The sequence below is a fragment of the Halichoerus grypus genome, chromosome 3 (genome assembly GCF_964656455.1).
Source record: "Halichoerus grypus chromosome 3, mHalGry1.hap1.1, whole genome shotgun sequence".
In the NCBI taxonomy this organism is placed as follows: Eukaryota; Metazoa; Chordata; class Mammalia; order Carnivora; family Phocidae; genus Halichoerus; species Halichoerus grypus.
Genome location: NC_135714.1, coordinates 16242382 through 16264146, shown reverse-complemented (window position 1 = coordinate 16264146; position 21765 = coordinate 16242382). Strand labels below are relative to the sequence as shown.

Sequence of the window (21765 nt, the reverse complement as noted above, 5' to 3'; positions counted from 1 at the left end):
AGGGCACTAAATAGTTCAAGAAGTCTGTGTAACAGCACTGTTGAGAGCAAAACAACTATGTGAATAAAAAAAGGCTGCCAATTCTTGACAACTCTATAATGGAACTTCCCAAGAATGGCACTAAATTGTTTATAATCAAATCCCTGGTAATAACCCATATTTAAAAGGATTTCTTTCTGCAACTCATCAATACTGTGTGGACATTCACTCTAGATACAATTATAAGACATATTGTTTAGACCCAATTGTGGTCCCTGATTAGTTCATAGAGAACAGTGTTAATAATTCCTATGTTTAAAAACAAGTGGTTTCAGGCGCCTGGGTGGCTCAGTCGGGGCGCCTGGGTGGCTCAGTCGTTAAGCGTCTGCCTTCGGCTCTGGTCATGATCCCGGGGTCCTGGGATCGGGCCACGCATCGGGCTCCCTGCTCAGCGGGAGGCCTGCTTCTCTCCCTCCCATTCTCCCTGCCTGTGTTCCCTCTCTCGCTGTGTCTCTCTCTGTCAAATAAATAAATAAAATCTTTAAAAAAAAAATAAATAAATAAATAAAAATAAGTGGTTTCATAAATCGTATTTAAAGGTAAGAGGTAAAAGACAATGCCACAATCATTTTGAGAAATTGAGTGTACAGTCTACCTTGTAAAATATATGGCCTTCAATAACATTTACCACTGGGTGAAGCATTCAGGAAAAACCATCCATAAGTGGGCCATGGGTGCTTGAGAGCTGGGAGGGAAATTTCTATGACCTCTGACCTCCCTTATTTGGGAAGGGCGATTCTCTCCTACTGCTACTATGACTTAGTTTCTTGACAGCCTTTAAAAAGCAATTTATAAAGTAAAAGATGAGTAAGAAATTTTGTTCAATCCCAATAAAAAATAAAGGTTAAAAGTTATAAAATAGAAATAGATGAGATTTTAAACAGAAGATAAAAGGCTGGAGCCAATGAGCTAAAAGGTTACATTTTTTTTTTTTTCTAATATAAAAAAGGTTAAGGTAAAAAGCTAAAACCATGAGATGAAACATCTAAAATAATCAAGTAAATTTGATCAAGGTCAAGCACAGAAGCACTGAAAAATGAAAACTGCACTAAGAAAAGAAAATAGCAAGAAAAAATATACTTTTAACATGAAAAAGCAGAAAGCTCAGAGATGAAGGGAGACAACAGAGAAAAAGTAAAAGAGGAAAAATGGGAAAACCCCCTAGAAGCAAGCTCAGTGGATGTGTTGGATCTCAGATATACTCCGGGGTTATCAGGCGGCATTGCAAGGTGCTGGAGAATGAGCCCCGTCCCAAACTGCCCAGGGTTACCCAGAACCGCGAATCCCACCCAAGGCCCAGGGACCCTCAGGACCCCACACTCCTAGCATGGCCACAGAAACTTCCCAAGTGACCCCTGTCCTCAGTTCATCAGACCACTTCACTGGCTGTGGGCTAGCCTAGTTTTCCAGTCAGAAGGACTCAGTTTCATCCCTCTTTACTAATTGTGTGACTTTGGGCAAGTTTCCTAACCTCTCTGAGTCCCTATCTTTATCTGAGTTGTAAAAATGATGAACAACCTCATAATCACAACACTAAAAGTGTCATGTGTGTCTCACTATTAGTATTGTTTTTAATTAATTTATTTATTTGAGAGAGAGAGAGAGAGCAGGGGAGGGGCAGAGGGAGAGGGAGACAGAATCTCAAGCAGACTCCCCGATGAGCGCTGAGCACACCTGGGTACTTGATCCCATGACCCTGAGATCACCACCCGAGTGGAAATCAAGTCAGATGCCCAAATGACTGAGCCACCCAGGCATCCCGCACTCTTAGTATTTTTATTATTTTACTTGTAAAGATAGCCCCTGCCAAGCACTAAACAATTTCCAGATGCATCTCACTTCATCCTCACACTCATCTATGGTACCATTACTCATCTCAGTGCCAGGAACATCACCCAAGACTCCCAGATGCTCAGAGCATTTCTAGCAACAACCTTACAGAGAATGTGTATCATCAATGGCCTCTGTGTGAGGAGCTCACTCTCATGAATCTCAAATTATAATCCTCTACTGAACAAAGGTGCACAGCCAGGAAGAAAGCACAAGTAGAGGAGACGGAGTAAGTTTTCCTAACTAGAAGGAGGCTTGGGCATGCTATGCCAGTCTTCAGTAGGGTATTGAAATGCTGCCTTAATGATATTCCCTTTTCAACATTTCAGACTCGACAACATACGCGCATTTTCTGTTTAATGCGTTTGATACGGACCACAATGGAGCTGTGAGTTTTGAGGTAAGTCATAGACTTTTTTTTATATATGATTTGACTTTAGACACATTGCAAGAAATTTAGTCTATTTATAGGGAAAATCTGAGTTTGGGTGGTTTAATAACATTTTTTTTCTTTCTGAGACTTTTTTCTTTATTATTATCACTGTTGCTATTATTGTGGAACACTGAGCATTAGATCTACCTTCTTAACAAAATTGTAAGTGTATATTACAATATTGTTGACTACAGGTACAATGCTGTACAGCACATCTCTAGAGTTTATTCCTTTTGCTTAACTGAAACTTTACGCCCATTAGTCACTGCCCATTTCTCCCTGCCCCAGCCCCCCACAACCACCATTCCACTCCTTGACTCTAGGAATTTGTCTATTTTAGATACCTCATGTAGGTGGAATCATGCAGTATTTGTCTCTCTCTGATGGCTCAGCATGTCCTCAGGTTCATCCATGTTGTTGCATATTGCAGGGTAGCTGTTGTGAATAGAGCGGCAATGAATATGGGAGTCTAATATCTCTTTGAGATCTTGATTTCAAATACTTTTGGATAATTATCCAGAAGTAGGATTCATGGTATTTTTATTTTTAATTTTTTGAGGACCTCCATACTGTTTTCTGTATAGTGGTTACACAGTTATGATTCCCATCGACAGTGTGCAAGTGTTCCAATTTACTCACATCCTCAACACTTTCTTTTTTTTATAAAGATTTTATTTATTTATTTGACAGAGAGAGAGACAGCAAGAGAGGGAACACAAGCAGGGGGAGTAGGCGAGGGAGAAGCAGGCTTCCCGGAGCAGGGAGCTCGATGAGGGGCTTGATCCCAGGACCCCAGGATCATGACCTGAGCCAAAGGCAGACGCCACCCAGGCACCCCTATCCTCAACACTTCTTATCTTTCATTTGTTTGTTAATAGCCATCCTGATGGGTGTGAGGTGCTATCTCATTGTGGTTTTTATTTGTACTTCCCTGATGATTGGGGATGTTGAGCATTTTTTCATATACCTGCTCGCCATTTGGATATATTCAGAGTAATGTATATTCTAGTCCTCAGTTCATTTTTTGGTGAGTTGTTAGATATTTACTATTGAGATGAAGGAATTTCTTATATATTTTTGAGATAACCCTTTATCAGATACATGGTTTCCAAATATTTTCTCCCATTTTGTAGGTTGCTTTTTCACTCCACTGATTGTTTCCTTTGCTGCTCAGAAGTTTTTTAGTTTAGCACCTGTTTATTTACTCTGTTGCCTGTGCTTTTGGAGTCCTATCATGAAATCATTGACAAGACCAATATCACGAAGTTTTTCCCCCAGGTTTACTTTTAGGAGCTTTACAGTTTCAGGTCTTATGTTTAAGTCTTTAATCCATGTTGAATTGATAATTGTGTATGGGATAAGGTAAGGATGGAATTTCAATCTTTTGAGTGTGGGTATCCAGTTTTCCTAAAACCATTTGTTGAAGAGACTATCCTTTCCCTTTCCCCATTGTGTATTCTTGACACCCTTGTCAAAGATCAGTTGACCATATGCGCATGGATATACTTCTGAGCTTCCTATTCTGTACCATTGATCTATATGTCTGTCTCCATGCCAGTACCGTAGTGTTTTGATTACTATAATAACTTTGTAATATACTTTGAAGTCAGGAATTGTGATGCCTCTAGCCCTGTTCTTTCTTAAGTATTGATTTGGATATTTGTGGTCTTTTGTGGTTCCATATGAATTTTTTCTATCTGTAAAAAATACCACTTGGGATTTTGATAGGGTTGTAGTGAATCTGCAGATAGCTTTGAGTAGTATGAATATTTTAACAATATTAAGCCTTCCAACTCATGAACTTTCCATTTGTTTGTGTCTTCTTTAATTTCTTTCATCAGTGTTTCACAGTTTTTAGTATGCAAGTTTTTCACCTCCTTAGTTAAGTTTATTCCTAAGTTTTTTATTCTATTCTTTTTGGTGCTATTGTAAATGGGAACGTTTTCCTATCTTCCTTCTCAGATAATTCATTGTTGATATATAGAAACACAGTAATTTTTGTATGTGATTTTGTATCTTGCAACTTTACTGAATTTGTTTATTAGTTCTAGCAGTTTTTTGGTGTAATTGTTAGGATTTTCTATGTATAATATCATGTCATCTGATTTATTTTTCTTACCTAATTTCTCTAGCTACGACTTCCAGTACTCTGTTGAATAGAAGTGGCAATATTGGGTGTCCTTGCCTTTCTCCTGATCCCAGAGGGAAAGCTTTCAGTTTTTCATCATTGAGCATGTTGTCAGCTGTGGGCTTGTCATATATGGCCTTCATTATGTGAAGATGCTTTCCTTCTATTAGTTTGTTGAGAGTTTTTATCATGAAAGAACGTTCAACTTTGTCAAATGTTTTTTCTGCATCTATTGAGATGATCATGTGATTTTCTTCTTTATTCTGTTAATGTGGGATATCACATTAATTGATTTGTATATGTTGAACCATCTTTCCATCAGGGGGATAAAGATTACTTGGTCATGTTGTATGATCCTTTTAATGGGCTGTTAGAATTTGTTGGAATTTTGTTGAGGATTTTGGATGTATATTTATCAAGAATATTAGCCTGTAGTTTTCTTTTCTTGTGATACCTTCATCTGGTTTTGGTTGCAGGGTATTGCTAACCTCATAAATGAGTTTGGAAATATTCCTTCCTCTGCAATTGTTTGAAAGAGTTTGAAAAGGATTGGTATTAGTTCTTTAAATGTTTGGCAGAATTTACCAGTGAAGCCGCGTGGTCCTGGGCTTTTTTTGTTGAGAGATTTTTGATTACTGATTCAATCTCCTCATTATGGGTCTGTTCAGACTTTATGATTCAGTCTTGGTAAGTTGTATGTTTCTAGGAATTTATCCATTTTTTTTTTTCTAGGCTATTCAGTCCATTGGAGTAGAATTATTCATAGTAGTCTCATGATTCTTTTGATTTCTGTGGCACCAGTTGCAATGTTTCCTCTTTCATTTCTGATTGTTTTATTAATTTGAGTCTTTTCTCTTTTTTTCTTAGTCTAGCTAAGAGTTTGTCAATTTTGTTTGTCTTTTCAAAACCCCATCATTCAGAAGCACAGGTGACAACCTGGACTTGCAATTGGCATTTGAATTGGGGAAGGGCAGTCTTGTAGGCCTGAGACCTTCACCTGTGGGATCTGGTCAGAGCTGTGAAAAGGTCAGAGCTAAGTTAAATTGTAGGACACCCAGCTGGTGTTAGAGAATTGCTTGGTGGTGTGGGGCAATTACACACACATGCACACACACTACATTGGAATTGGACGCAGAGTTTTTAATATATATCATGGAGACAAGGTAATTGGGGGTGGTACACTTTTGGGGAGTAGGGGAAGGTGCATGTTACATGTAAGCAGAAATTTCAGTGAGTGCCATGATAAAGGGCAGATGATGAAATGGGATCAATAAGGAAAGGTACTTATAAGGCTGTATGAAGGAAGCCTGCCCATGGATTTGATTAACTAGGTGTGAAGGACAAGCACGAGCTAGTTAAGAGAGTAAGAGCTCAGGATGAGAAGCAGTGGGGAGTGAGTCAGAGGCAGAAGCCTGGGAATGAAGAGAAAGCATTTGTAAATCACCTAGAAGTTAGAATACAAAGGGAAAAGGCCAACAAGGAAGACTAGATGAGGAGGCAGAGGCCAGCTCCTGACCTGTCTGAGGCAGGATGCTAAGGAGGCTGGATTCTCTTGTGGGAAGTGAGTAGTCCTTGAGGAATTTTCAGCAGGGAAGTCATGGGATCAGGACCATGTTCCTAGAAACAAGAAGTTCATTTAGTAGCTCTGTATTCCAAGAATGCTGAAAGGAGCTAACTTAAGCCAAACTACAATTGAGGCATTGGTGATGAGAAGGAGGAGACAAGTTTAAGAGATATTAAAATTAAATTGATAGACTTATATTTCAACAGAATTTGCCATGTTTAGAAGGGGGGAAGTCCAAGTAGACATTGCCAGCTATCTGGGAGCAGGGGCTTCGTTGAATCAGGATAAGAGAAGAAAGCACCACCTTCTGAGCTATCACTCAGTCAGTGGCCCCAGGAGGCAGAGTTCCCAGGGCAGCAAAGTGTCTCCACGCATGTACTAGGTGCTCCTGCAACTGAGTGCACCTAAAATAAAGACTCCAGGCCAGGAAGCTCAACATGCCATCTCTTTTAACTTAACCAAGAAATAGCACTGCAGAGAGAAGAGTAGAAGCCGGCAATACCGAGTCAAAGGTCCAGTAGACCAAGAAGCCTGCAGTGGTGAAGGCGAGGGCAGTTGGGTTTGTCCTGGATATGGCAGTAGCAATGGGGGACATGTGGGAGCATCACAGGTAGCATCTGTAACATTTCTTCCATTGATGGCAGTTTAGGATCACCCCATGATAATCTGGTGTTAGCGTTTGCTGCATTTCACCAACCAAGATTAATTCCAGCACAGCCTTAATGTAGCAATAACATCGAAGTCAATGGTTCCAGTTCACCTAATGAAATCTTTCATAGCTAGTTTGCAAAAATCGAGTAGGGTAAAAAATACTAATGATTTCATTACTTGAAATTACTTTTGTATCAGAAATGTCCCATCAGTTACCTATAGCACATTGTATCTAATTTCAACATGTAAATTTAGTCTGGTGTTAATGATATGGGACCATGCATAACATTGCCATTACAATATTTATGTAAAATGCTGGTAATTGTGATGAACGTTGATTATAATTTGGAAAGTTAGTTGTAATGACCATGTATTATAAGCATGTTGGTAATATGTCTTTTCCTTTAAAAGCAAACTAATGGCTGAATTAATAAATGTTAAATCAAAATCAAATTTAACACTAGGCTATTGTAACTGTTTTTCTAAAATAATTAGCTAATAATTTCTTTTTTTTTCTTTTTGACTTTATTTATTTATTTTTAATTTTTATTGTTATGTTAATCACCATACATTACATCATTAGTTTTTGTTCCATAATTCATTATTTGTGCATAACACCCAGTGCTCCATGCAGAATGTGCCCTCTTTAATACCCATCACCAGGCTAACCCATCCTCCCACCCCCCTCCCCTCTAGAACCCTCAGTTTGTTTTTCAGAGTCCATCGTCTCTCATGGTTCATCTCCCCCTCCGATTTCCCCTCCTTCATTCTTCCCCTCCTGCTGTCTTCTTTTTTTTTTCTTAACATATATTGCATTATTTGTTTCAGAGGTACAGATCTGTGATTCAACAGTCTTGCACAATTCACAGCGCTCACCATAGCACATACCCTCCCCAATTTCTATCATCCAGCCACCCCATCCCTCCCACCCCCCACCACTCCAGCAACCCTCAGTTTGTTTCCTGAGATTAAGAATTCCTCATATCAGTGAGGTCATATGATACATGTCTTTCTCTGATTGACTTATTTTGCTCAGTATAACACCCTCCAGTTCCATCCACGTCGTCGCAAATGGCAAGATCTCATTCCTTTTGATGGCTGCATGATATTCCATTGTATATATATACCACATCTTCTTTATCCATTCATCTGTCGATGGACATCTTGGCTCTTTCCACAGTTTGGCTATTGTGGACATTGCTGCTATAAACATTGGGGTGCATGTACCCCTTCAGATTCCTACATTTGTATCTTTGGGGTAAATACCCAGTAGTGCAATTGCTGGATCGTATGGTATTAGCTAATAATTTCTAAAATCAATTAGCTACCTGGAAAACCTCTAGAAAACAGAAATGATTAGGCAATGAACATATTTTGAGTAACAGTAGCATTCTGGGAGGTATAGCAGAGACCATTCTGATTCTACAATAAAGAGAAAAGGAAGTTTTCTACTTAATTTGCTTAAACCCAAAAGGGCAGAGTGAATAAGACAAGGGAGTGAGGTGGTACCTGAATCTAGCCCGTGGCTGGGCCTAATCCCCTCCTTGCCATTCAGTGGCTGTGAGACCCCGGGCTGAGAATTTAAACTCTTTAGGCCCCTTAGTGTTTTCATCTCTGTAAAATATCAGCAAGCAAAGCTACTTTACAGGGAATGTAAGACTGAAAATGTACTAATATCAGTAAAGGGCTTGGCTCAGTGCCTGGCACCAAATACATGCTTGATATTTATAAGGTGTTACCAAAGTAGTTATTACACGGGACATTTTTCTAACAAAGCCAATTAATAACAACATTGGCCATCTTGTTAAACAGTAATCTTCTATCATTGAACATATTCATTCAACGGCTACATGATCGCTCTGTCCACGATGGTATGAAATATAATTCTGCATCTCACCATATAATAAGTACTTCCTGTGTGTCAGTCACTAATACTAAGTGTTTAAAAATAGTATTAGCTATACACAGTAATAATAACTGACTCTTGTTTAGAACTCATTTGAACTCATGAGTCAGGCAGTTGTGCTGAGTGCATTATATATACTAGCTTAGTTCATCTTCACAGGTACCATTATTAACTCCTTTTTAGCAAATGAAGAAAGGGAATCATGGACAGGTTTAGCAACCTGCCCAAGGTCACACAGCTAGAAAGTAGGAGGGCCAGGATTCAAACTCAGGCAGTCTGGCACCAGAATGCATCTCTTACCAACTGTTATCCTGCCTGAGAGATGTATATAGATCCCCAGCCCCTCATCTGAAATTCTCAGAGCCAGCTGAGTTTTGTCATTCACAGCCCTGCAGATTTAGACAAGTAATACCCTGCACACACTAGTCCATATTATTTAATGTCTCTGGTAGCGTCCGCAGCATGCTATAATCAAATGTGTAATATTCATGCAGTGAAATATGATACACGATAAACATGGCAGGGACTGCTATTGATGACCAATGTCCATGTGCTCTGCTCGGTGATCTCATGAATAGGCCATAATCCCAGCCTCTCCTGCAGTTAGGTGGAGCCATGACTGAGATTTACCAATGAGATGTGAGTAGAAGTGACCACATCTCCTTCTTCTCTCTTCCTATCTGTGGGGACTATGAGCTCACATATTTCAGTTGGCCCTGCAACAAAGTGGAAGGAGCCCAGATCTCTGAATGACTGCATGGAACAGAGCACTCTCCCCATTTCACTGTATGTGAAGTAAGTTTATATGGTGCCAAGTGACTAAGATTTGAAAGTGTTGGTACAGCTGTTAGTGTCCTCTGATTAATATGATAGAGGCAGATTAGATGATAGATAGATGATAGATGATGATACATCATACGTAGACTGATAGATGATGGATGGATAGATAGGTAGATAGGTAGATAGATAGATAAATATATAGATAATTAGAAATAGATTAAAAATAGTTTTATGTCAGTTCACTTCAAGTTTTGGCACTAATGAGTTTGGCACTCAAATTTACGAACCAGGATTGAACCGCAGCTCTGCCTAAGTCTCTAAAACCTATGGTTTTAACCAGAGATCATCAAACTTCTCCATTCAGAGCCAAATAGTAAATATTTTGGCTTTGTGGGCTCTACAGTCTCTATTGTATCTACTCAATTCTGCTGTGTAGCCACACACAAATCCTAAGTAAATGGGCATTGCTGTGTTCCAATAAAACTTTGTCTACAAAACAATATGAGCCCTGTTTGGCTCCCCAGACCATAGTTTTCCAAACCCCATTCTTAACCATTACAATAGATTGCCTCCTCCTGAGGGCTTGAGCCACAGTGTTTGCTAGATGACATCTAAGATGGCATTCTATGATCTGATTACTGAATATTATCACCAACTTTCACAATTCGCATTCAATCCATCCCATCCACAAAAATCACTGGTTACTGACACAATTGTTGGCTACACGATCAACTCTGAACCTTTACCACCATTTCAACAATTACCATCTGCCAAACATTATCACCATCAGGGCAATGCATACCTCTGAGCAGGTCCCGAATGGCAAGTTTACTTGAATTATTGAGGCTGACTTAAAATAACATTCTGGAATAGCTATACTTGCTTCCTACAGGTGACATCAGAGCTAGGGTTCAAAGCTTCAAGAAAACACCATTCACTGACAATCCAATTCATACTGAATGAAATGGGAGTGGCACTGCCTGGAGACGTTATAAATCAAAAAAGTAATCTCGTCGTCATTCACAGTGATAAGAAAAAAATGTTTTTCTCCCAAATATCATTTATGGTTATGGCAAAACTTTCTTTCTAGGATGAATCATTTTATCAAATTAAATAGCTAATTCAGGGCGCCTGGGTGGTTCTGTTGGTTGAGCACCAAACTCTTGATTTTGGTTCAAGTCATGATCTCAGGGTCTTGAGATTGAGCCCCACATCAGACTCTCTGCCAGAGTCTGCTTGTCCCTCTCCCTCTCCTACCCCACCAGTTGTGTGCTCTCTCTCTCTCAAAATAAATACAATCTTTAAAAAAATAAATAGCTATTTTCTTTTGAGATGTCAGATACCAGTGGAAATTATTTAGGCAATGTTACCAATAAGTATAAAATTCTGATTTTATCACATTTATTAATCATTAGGGTTTATCCTTCTTATATCTCTTAACACAAACACACACACTTACACAACCTGTACACATAATTCTGTTCTTGTCTAGTGCCCATTGCAGGGAGCTATTGAAAGGAAAGTGAAAGGTAGGTTCAGAAGTCTTCTCATTTCATTTATGCATCTAACAAATACTTATTGAGCATGACTATGTGCCAAACACTCTTCAAAGTGCTGGCTGGGGACACAACAGTGAACAAAAGACACAAATCTTTGTCTTCATGGAGCTTACAGTCTCCCATTTTCATAGAATCCAACTGTTTTCACAGTTGGGTCTGTTGCCCTGGGCCCCATCCATACCTTTTTGTTGATTCCCAGGGAATCTGACCAGGCCACATGTGTCCTGGTTTTTGCTTGTCGTCCATCATTCTGGCCTGCTTCTTCCCTGTGCTCTTGCCTAGTCTTGCCATGGGGGTACTCAGTTCCTCCTGCATTTGCTTGCCATTTCCTGTAGGCCCTAAGGGCAAGTCCTTTAAACCTCTCATAGCACATGCTACAATGTGGGGTAACAGCAGATTATTACAAGACAGACAAGAAAAGCATACAATAAATATCTGACAGACCACAGGTCAGATTTGTTTTTTGTTTTTTTTTTTTAAAGATTTTATTTATTTGACAGAGAGAGACACAGCGAGAGAGGGAACACAAGCAGGGGGAGTGGGAGAGGGAGGAGCAGGCTTCCCGCTGAGCAGGGAGCCCGATGCGGGGCTCAATCCCAGGACCCTGGGATCATGACCTGAGCCGAAGGCAGACGCTTAACGACTGAGCCACCCAGGCGCCCCCAGATTTGTTTTTTAAAATTCATTTTTTAAATAAGTTTTTTTTAAAATTTTAGACCAGATATACCTTTACAGAAAAATTGCGAAGATAGTACAGACAGTTCTCACATACCTCTCCTCCAGTTTCCCTATTATTAGTATCACATTAAAATGGAATACTTGCTACAAGTAATGAACTAATATTGATGCATTATCCACTAAAGTCCATGCTTTCTTCAGATTATCTTAACTCTTTCCTAATGTCCTTTTTTTGTCCATCCTATGTAGGATACCATATTAAATTTAGCCACTAGATCTCCTTAGGCTCCTCTTGGATGTGACAGTTCTTCAGATATTCCTTGTTTGTGATGACCTTGTGAGTTTTGAGGAGTATGGGTCAGGTGTTTTGTAGAATATCAGATTTGCTTGATTTTTTTTTTCTCATAATTAGGTCAGGGATGTATGTTCTGGGGAGAAAGCCCAAAGAATTAAAGTGCCATATTTTATCACATAAAAGCAAGAGTACATTTTATCAACATTGTTGACTTCTACGTTGGTCACCTGGTTGAAGTAGGGTTGGTTATTCCTCTACTGTAGAGTTAACTCTTTTTCCCCTCTTTCCAAACCATACTCTGGAAGAAAGTTATTATGCACAGCCCACACTTTAGGCTGGGGGAGTTACGTTCCACCTCCTTGAGAGTAGAATATAATTTACATAATTTACTTGGAATTCTTCTGCCTGGGATATTTGTGTCTTCTCCATTGATGAATTTATTCAAGAAGTCATTTATATCAGTATGGACTAATGGAGATTTATTTTGTCTTTTGAGTTGTAATCCAATATAACCCTATTTATTTTGTTGCACAAATTGTTACAGTTTGGCAATTGGGAGATGTTTCAGTCAACTCCTGTGTCCCTTCAACATTCTCCTATCATTGTGGTTGTTTCTTCTCTTTTGCTGTGTTTCTTTCATCAGACCCTTATTTTCTGGCATTACAAGATGCTTCAGGCTCATCTTTTGTCTTCCCTGCCCCAGTCCTGAATTAATCTCCAACTTTAACATCCAGCCTCTGTGGAAGCTCCAGAAGTCTCTTCTCATCTAAAAGAACACATGCTTCTCAGTCAGACACAGGGTTCAAATCTAGATACTACCACTTCTAGCTCTGACGCCTGGGCAGGTTCCTCATTCCCTCTGTGCTTGAATTTTTTCAATGTAAATTGGAAATAATCATGATAGATACATCACAAAATTGTTGTATGATTAAATGATGGATTTAAAGAGTTTTGAAAGTTTCATGGCACATAGAAAATGCTCAGTTAATGTTAACCCTGGCTGACATCTGGTCAGTCTCAGAGAATTGATCTCTCTCAGTCTCAGTGTTCCTGGACATGTAACTCTTGGGCTTCTTAGCTGATCTTCTTACAGCTTTCATGGTCACACATATATTTGCATACTGACACACATTTTTTTTAAGAAGCGAAGGCTATTTTATAATGCATTTATGAATTAATTTTATAGCAAGAATTATGAATTCCTGGCATTCCTAATTTTCTACAAATGTTATTAGGAAGTAGATGAACTGCAAATCACTATGAGTCATTATTTCACATCACCCCACAATTCTGTCCTATAGTAGCAAGAGAAGAGATATGGCCTGTGTTTATATCATACTGTTGTGTATAACCACAGCCCATTGATTCAATTCTAGTCAAAATGAGGCCTGGGCTTTGAGTCAGAGGTCTGGGTTTGATTTTTAGCTCCCTGCTCACTGACTATGCCTTGGCTTGGTCACTTGTTTCCTCTGAGCATCTCTCTACAATATAAAGACTGCAATACCTACTCCCTATGGTTGCATGAGGCTGACATGAAATAACGCACAGAAATTGCCTAACACAGGGGCCCACACACATCCATAAACTGTAGTCATTATTGCTATTAAATTTCAGTGCTCCCAGGACCCAGGACTTATACTCCTTTCCTAAGGAAACAAGTCAAAATGATGGGAAATAGGGAACAATGTTTACACAGCATCATTTATAATAAAGAAAAATTTTAATTTATTTACATAGCCACCAATAGAAAGTATGGTTAAGTAAATCACAGTATATCCATATGACAAAGCAGTGTTTCAAACTCCAAATTACAATCATTAATACGTGGTAAAATTAATTTAGAGATTAATGATAAGAATGTTTAAAAAATTAATAGAAGAGAAATGGAAATAATTACTTTCTGGTGTACATTGTGTGTGTTTGTGTATGTTCTAGGTTGCCATTTAATATGTAATTGTGGTTTGGGGTCCAAAGTGTTCAAAAACCACTGTGATAGTATCATTAGATTAAACCATATGAAATTAATATTCTTGCAAATATGATAAAAAAAAGTCAGCAATTTGGGACTCCTGGGTGACCCTGTTGGTTGAGCATCTGACTCTTGATCTCAGCCCAGGTTTTGAATCTCAGGATTGTGAATTCAAGCCCAATGTTGGGCTCCATGCTGGGTGTGGAGCCCACTTAAAAAAAAAATCAGCAATTTCATAGGGTTCAACCTAATATGTAGTAATTTAAATGATGTCACAATGAATTTTCAGTGATGTGGGAAAATGCTTGTAATTTTAAGTGAAATATACATTATTATATATACATACATGACCTTTACTATAAATATGCTATGCATAAAAATGGAAATGTTCATTTTGCATAAGTGATAGGATTATGTGTGATTGCAATTTTCTTCAGTATAGTTTTCTATAATTTTTTACGTAAATCAAGCATATTTATGTATACATTTGTTATGTATTTATATTCATTTTTGTTTAAAAGTTTATTAATGTTTAATGGCCTCTAGTGAGATCGAACCAAAGAACTTTCCTCTAACTTAACGTGTCTGTCATCACCTTTTAAGATGCTAAATTAGCTAAATAGACAATATTATATATCAAATGAGGTAAGTACATTATCCCTTCTGCATGACAAAATCAGGCCACAAATCTTAGAAAATTTACTTATTACTTTTTAGACAGATTGATGCCTGATGCAAACTTCAGATAGTACCTGAAATTGTGTCTTTCAAATACTTCAAAAAGTGGCTCAACTACTGTGGAAGCTTAATTCCAATCACAGGAGGTCATACCAGAGAAAATAAACAACCTTTAAAAATTTCATGAAAATACATAAGCAAGCATAAAATTAGAAATATACCAAACACGTGTATGATTTTCCATACCGAATCTGTCACTAACTAGCTAGTTAACATTTTTAACCTTTGGTAAGTCACTTAATGTTGTTTTCCCAACTATAAACAGGACTATTTATTGCAAATACCCTAAACACATGATTATAAGCCATATTGCTCTTTGAGTGGCAGGTAGGGAGGCAGGATGTTTGTTTTCAACCTCAGTAGTTCCTCTGGTGAAATTCCAAACTGGCCCCCTGCACCCAGACAGCGAAGAGAGACTGAAGAAAGAGGCCACTCCAGAATGGTAGGTGGCAGGTGTAATTAGTAAGGGAACTTACCTATGAGGCTTGTCGTGGGCGACTCCAAGACAAGTAAATCTCTGTACTGCCCACCAGAACCTTAAAAAATTTTATGGAGGCCTTAATGGGATTCAGTCACATATACAGTCCAGATGGTCTCAGCAAGACCTTACTTTCTCAAGAGTACATCCTTGAAGTGGCTCCTTGTCCAGAAAGGGTGGGCAGACCATACATTCCAAGGACAGGGAAGGGGTAAGAGCCTTGGATTGCCTGGGCCAGCTTGTGGGTCAAGCAATGGTCATGTCCTCTTGATGACCTCCTCTGACAGAGGAAGACTAATGTCCCTGTCATAGCAACCAGAACTAAGGCACGAAGCAAAAATTTGATAGATACCAAAAAGCTCACAACTGAACAAGGCTGGGATATTATAAAGTCAAATCTTTATGCCTTTTTCCTTCTTTTGCTTCGATCATAAGAGAATGGAAACCACAATTCAGTACCGATCATTTTTGTGCATTAGGGAACAGATGCAAGCTTTTTTCACAGATAAAAGGTAATTATGCAAAGTACTCCGAGAATTGTTTTCTTTTTCTTTTTTTTTTTTTAAGCATTGTGTCTCCTACTCAATAGATTTCAGTTACCATTCAGAAAAGCGTGGAGCAAAAACCACATAAAACACACTGAGTTTCTCATTTTTCTTTTCCACAAGTAAGGAATCATTCTTCTTTTGAAATAACTGTTTATTGATATCATCCTGCAAGATGGTATATCACAAGGTAGAGGGGTGCTCAAGGTCCACAGCCATCTTTTAATGTAAGTAGTTTCGGGATACATAGTACTTAAGAGGAAGATGTGAATCAGCTGTCAGCTTGTAAATCAGGATATTTTTGTTTACAAATAATAGAAAATCACATACTAACAAAAACAATGTGATGACTTTATTGGCTCACAGAAAGAAAAAGTCCAGAGATAAGGATGGCTACAACTAAGGGTGGGCTCTCCCGTAGTCACAAAAAATGCCAGCCGCTCCTTGGCTCCAAGCTTGACTGTTCATGTCGAGCAGACGTGGACTGAGTTCAGTTGTATGCCAACCCAGATCCAATTGCCTTGACCAAAGGGATAATATGAGCCTCTTGACTTTGCTCAGGTCACAGCTCCATCACTAAAGCTAGAGGTGGAGAGCACTTCTGAATTGGATGAAGCACCAAGTGGAAATTAGTGGGGGCTTAGTAGGAAGGCAACCAACAAAAATCCATATGTGACTTTAAAAGTGCTTTTCACTGATGCTCGTCTGCTCCATTTGGTGATAGGGTCAATGCCATTGATGATTTCTGTAGGCCAGGTGTTCTCAAAGTGTGATTCCTGAATCAACAGTATCAGTATCCCTTTGGAATATGTTAGGATTATATATTCTTGCACCCCAACCTAGACCTAATGAATCAGGAATCCTGAGGGTGGAGCCCAGCAAGCTGTGTTCTAGCAAGCCCTCCAGATGATTATGTGGCAAGCTAAATTTTGAGAACCAATGCTCTAAGCATGTCTTCAAAGACTTTGTATCCAGTCCCCCTTTTCAACTAAGAGCACATAACTATTACTTAGTGATTTGAAGCAATGGATAAGGTTTATATTGATAGTCATCAACCTCATCTGGCCTCAGCAATCTTTCTCTGAGAAGCCTACCTTCCCATACTCGGCAGTGACTATTTTGTAGCTTCTAATAAGCCAAAGCTTATAGTTTACCAGTTGTGCATTGCACATTAACTCTTGATTATAGTATGTTATATATTTCAGATTTATATATATTACAACAACTTTCCAGGAGATAGCATGAAGTATTTTGAGGGATGTCCACCTTCTCATAATTTGCACAAGTCACCTGTCTAGTACCATGGCTGCCTCCTTATTTACTTAAACCTTCGATTCTTGCCCTTTCTGCTATATCTGTCACTCCCAAGCAGATGACATCCATTGAAGCTGTCAGGTGGGGACTCACTCATCCTCTTGCTCTAATCAGCTGCTGGCATCCACAGCATGTTCCCCTTCTTCTGTGTTAACTGAGGAAATGCACCTCCTCCCTCCAGAGCTCAACCCTCTACCTGCACTTGGGTCCCAGAACAATCAGCCCATCTCTTGCACTCCCTCCTTCTCTCTCACACACATCTTTAGTAATCTCTTCATAGAGAGTTCCGTCCAGTAATCAAAGTGCTCATCTTCAAAAATCTCTCCTGTATTCCCATATTCCTCTTCAGATATAGCCGGCTCTCTATCATCGTGGCCAGCCAAGAGTCATGAGTTTTCTTCTAATCTCTGTCATTGTTTGCTTCTTCTACTCCTCGGAAAGTTCTCGCATCACTCATTGGTGACCTCCATTTTGTTGACCCAATGAACATTTTTCATTCTCCAGCAGCATCTTGTATCACCATGAACCATCCTTTTCTAGGAAAATGAACTCCTCACTTGACCTCTCATACTTCCTTAGCAATTTATTTTCAAGATCCCTTGCCGGGCTCTTTTCTCTCTGCCTACCAAATACTGTAATCCTTTGTGGCCTTCTCTTGAATTCTCTTTTTCTCTCACTTTACATTTTACCCTGAATAAAGATGGGAAGTAGGGTATGGTTATCTGATTGTCACAGCACCATTTGTTGAAAACATGACTCTTTCCCCATTGCATGGTCTTGGCACCCTTGTTGAAAATCAATGGTCACAGATGTTTATTTCCAGATTTGCAAGGTTACTGCACTGGTCTATATGTCTATTCTTATGCAAGTGCTACATTGTAGATTTGTAGTGAGTTTTGAGATTGGAGTTTGAGCTCTCTAACTTTGCTTTTTTTTTTCCATATTGTTTTGGCTATTTGGGGCCCTGTGCAATTCCATATGAATTTGAAGATCAGCTTTTCCATTTCGGCAAGAAAGTCAATGGTTATTCTTTTTTTTTAAATTTTATTATGTTATGTTAATCACCATACATTACATCATTAGTTTTTGATGTAGTGTTCCATGATTCATTGTTTGCATATAACACCCAGTGCTCCATTCAATACGTGCCCTCTCTGAAACAAATAATACATTATATGTTAAAAAAAATAAAAGATAGTAGGAAGGGAAAAAGGAAGGGGGGATCAGAGGGGGAGACAAACCATGAGAGACCATGGACTCTGAGAAATAAACTGAGGGTTCTAGAGGGGAGGGGGTTGGGGGAATGGGTTAGCCTGGTGATGGGTATTTAAATGGTTATTCTTGATAAATTTTTTTTAATAAAATGATAACTGTACACCTTCTTAGCATGATTAAAGTCAGTATCATGCTTAAAGTAGAAACACTAGAAACAGTCTTATTAAATTCAGTAACAAAGTAAGGATGGCTATTATTATTGTTATTATATAATATTGTCTTGGATATATTATTCACTACATTTAGAAAAAAAGAAAGTAATTAAAAATATAAAAATTAGAAAGAAGAGGTAAAACTAACTCCATTTGCAGCTAATATGATTGCATCCATGAAAAACCCAGGAGAATCAATTGAAAAACTATCATATACAACAGAAACACTCAGTTGGCAGCATACACAATTATTATAGAGAAATCAATAGCTTTTGTATATACAAACAAAAGTAATTTGGAACATGTAATAGAAAAAAATACCTCATTTAAAACAGCACAAAAGGATTAACATACCTAGAAATAAATAATACTAAGAAACATGTAAGAACAACTTGGAAAAAAAACCAAAAAGGTCTAAAACATACCAGAGTTTGGTATGCTGAATAATAGCCCACCAAGTGTCTACATCCTAATTTCTGGAACTTGTGAATATGTTACCTTACATGGTAAAAGGAGCTTTGTGGGTGTGATTAAGGATCTTGAGATGGGGAGATCATCCTGGATTACCTAAGTGGGTTTAATGTAATCACAGGGGTCCTTGTAAGAGGGAACAGGAAGATCAGGGTAAGAAAAGAAAGATATGACAAAGGGAGCAGAGACTAGAGTGTTGTGCTCTGAAGATGGAGGAAGAGGTCACAAGCCAAACAATGCAAGTGGCCTCTAAAAGCTCAAGAAAGCAAGGGAGCAAACTCTCCCTCTACATCCCCTGTGCTCCCCCATTTTGATTCCAGCCCAGTGAAACTCATTTCAGACTTCTGACCTGAAGAACTGTTAAGATAATAAACATGTATTATTTTGAGTCACTAAAGTTGTGGTAATTTATTACAGTAGCCAGGAGAACACTGATAAATAGGTTCAGTGACAAAAATGATTTGGACAAGGGCAAGGTCTCTCATAGTCTTGATTAGGAAGACTCACCAACATGCAGTTGTCAATTCTGCCAAAGCTGATCTGTAAATTTACCTCAAACCCTCCAAAAGTCATGTGCAGTATTAAAGCAAGAGAAAATAGCTGGAAAAAAAAGATTGACCAGGAGGAAATAGCCCTAACAGCCGCTTTCATATTTGGGCCGATGTAGTAGAGGTGGATAAACAGATTTACTAATGAAATAAAATAGAAATTTCAGAAATATAAACAAATATATAAAAGATTTAAGGATATGATAAATCTTGCATCTCACAACAATGGGTAACAAATAATAGTGTGAAACCAGATAATTATCTAAAAACAGTGGATAAATTCCAAATGGAATAAGGATTTGAATGTATCAAAGTAAACTTATGAAGTAGTAGTAAAAAGCATGGGAGTATCTTTCTATAACTTCAAATGGGGGAAGCCTTTTCAATATGACATAAACCAAAAGACATAAATTAAAAGACTGACAAATTCTAGAATATAAGAATAAAAAAATACCTACTTTGCAAAAATCAATATAAGAAATATCAAAAGAAATGACAAACTGGGAAACAACACTGGAAGACATATCCCAGACAAAGGATAATTTCACTAATATGTGGAGAGTTTCTATAAATCGAGACATTTGAAAATTTATTTAAGATACAAATATAAGTAATTTGAGAAAGAAATAGCTTCCCATGAAATTGGAAAACATAAAAGTTTGATACTATATAGTATTGACAAGCTATAATCTTATACATAAAAAATTCTCATATATAGATTTTGAGAGGGGAGTTTGGAACACAAGTTGGAAATAACTCTAAAGTTTACAAATGTTCAAATCCTTTAACCCAGAAATCCCATGTCTAAGCATTTATTCTACAGATATTTTTGTTCAAGTATGAATTATGTACATATAAGGTCACTCTTCGTAACATTGTTTTTAATAAGGTTGGAAATCTTTCAATACTCATCAATGGAGAGTGGTTAAATAAACTATGGTGCATTCATACACATTATGTGAAAAAGATTGGAATTATTTCTAAGATTGTTAAGTGGGGGGGGGGGATTTCAGAACAGCCTGTCAGACTATTTGTGCAAAAGGATATGGAATATATATAAATAAATATGCCTTATACTTGTATATGCACAAAAATTCTATGCCAGCTGCCCAGGGAGAAAGAAAGGGTAGCTGGGGTCCAGGAACAGAAGATTTTTCACCAAACATCTTACATATTTTTAATTTTGAACTATGTGAATATTACCTACTTTTCAAAGTAAAAAAAAGAAAACATTAAAATTAAGAAAACTGGGACAGGAAAACAGCTATAAAATGATGGAATGTAGAAATGCAGAGAGAAAAAGCAAATTCACCCAGAAAGCCACTTCTGCATGCCCTTGGGCTCTTCCGTTCCCATCTACCAGTGGATTATCGGATCTGCGTGAGCTCAGAATTACCACATTGTGATGGTATCTCTGCTCCACAAGACAACAAATATATAGGAATTTGATCAAGTTCAATCAAACCAGCCTAACCATGATACTGGCTAAGGGCTTCGTTTACTTGGCAAACACATAACCAATGCCCTTGCTAGACATTGTTATAGCTTAACTCTTTTAATCCTCTCAAAAACTTTTAAGAAGTAAGTATTATTATCCCCATTCTACAGATATGCAGATTGAAGCAAAAGGAGGTTAAATGGTCAGAGGACACAAAGCTGTCAAGTGACGTAACTGGAATTTGAGGTCAGGCAGTCTGGCTGCAAACTCCAGGCTCTTCACCACTGCCCCATGTGTGTTATAACTTGATTTCTAAGTAACAGTTACAGTTGGCCCATATCTTAAAGACAGACCATATTTCTTGTTAGCAGATCTTTTTCATGGGAAGTATGCTATGTATGTGCTTGTATTTCTTAAGATAGTGTTATCAGATTCTTTTCAGTAAAAGAAATTGTGTGCAGTTGTGGTAGAAAGCCAATACCACTTAGAGCATCCATCTTGCTGTTTGGGTGTCTGTCCTCATAGCATTTCCAGTTCCACAGGTGATTTAAGTCACAGTTCCCAAGTCAAAGATGAGAATGTCAAAGCTAAGGAGTGGTTTATGCCCACAGAGAACTCTAAGAAACAGAGGACCAAGAACACATTATCTCACTAAATAATGGTTCAAAAACCCAGAAGGTTGTAACCCTTGCTTCCATCGTTTGAGAGAGACTTTTATCATAGTTGGTGTTTTATTTTTTTTAGAAATGTTGTATCAAATTATACTTTTATTTCTTTTTAGGATTTCATCAAGGGTCTTTCCATTTTGCTCCGAGGGACAGTTCAAGAAAAACTCAACTGGGCATTTAATTTGTATGACATAAATAAAGATGGCTACATCACTAAAGAAGTAAGAAATGCCTCACCAACACAACTCTCCTTTGGACTCTTTCCATTTTTCTAACTTTAGATGTTAAACAATTGAAACTATTAAT

General features: G+C 38.2%; 1 protein-coding gene across 4 annotated transcripts in view; it reads left to right on the top strand.

Moving 5' to 3' along the window:
• KCNIP4 (potassium voltage-gated channel interacting protein 4) overlaps window positions 1-21765 on the top strand; it is a 1107245-nt gene that overhangs the window by 1078927 nt on the left and 6553 nt on the right. For all 4 annotated transcript variants that reach the window (XM_078068446.1, XM_078068444.1, XM_078068445.1 and 1 more), the window contains 2 exons: window positions 2199-2269; window positions 21573-21680. In XM_078068446.1, the coding sequence (XP_077924572.1) occupies window positions 2199-2269; window positions 21573-21680 (179 nt within the window). The remainder of the gene's footprint in view (window positions 1-2198; window positions 2270-21572; window positions 21681-21765) is intronic.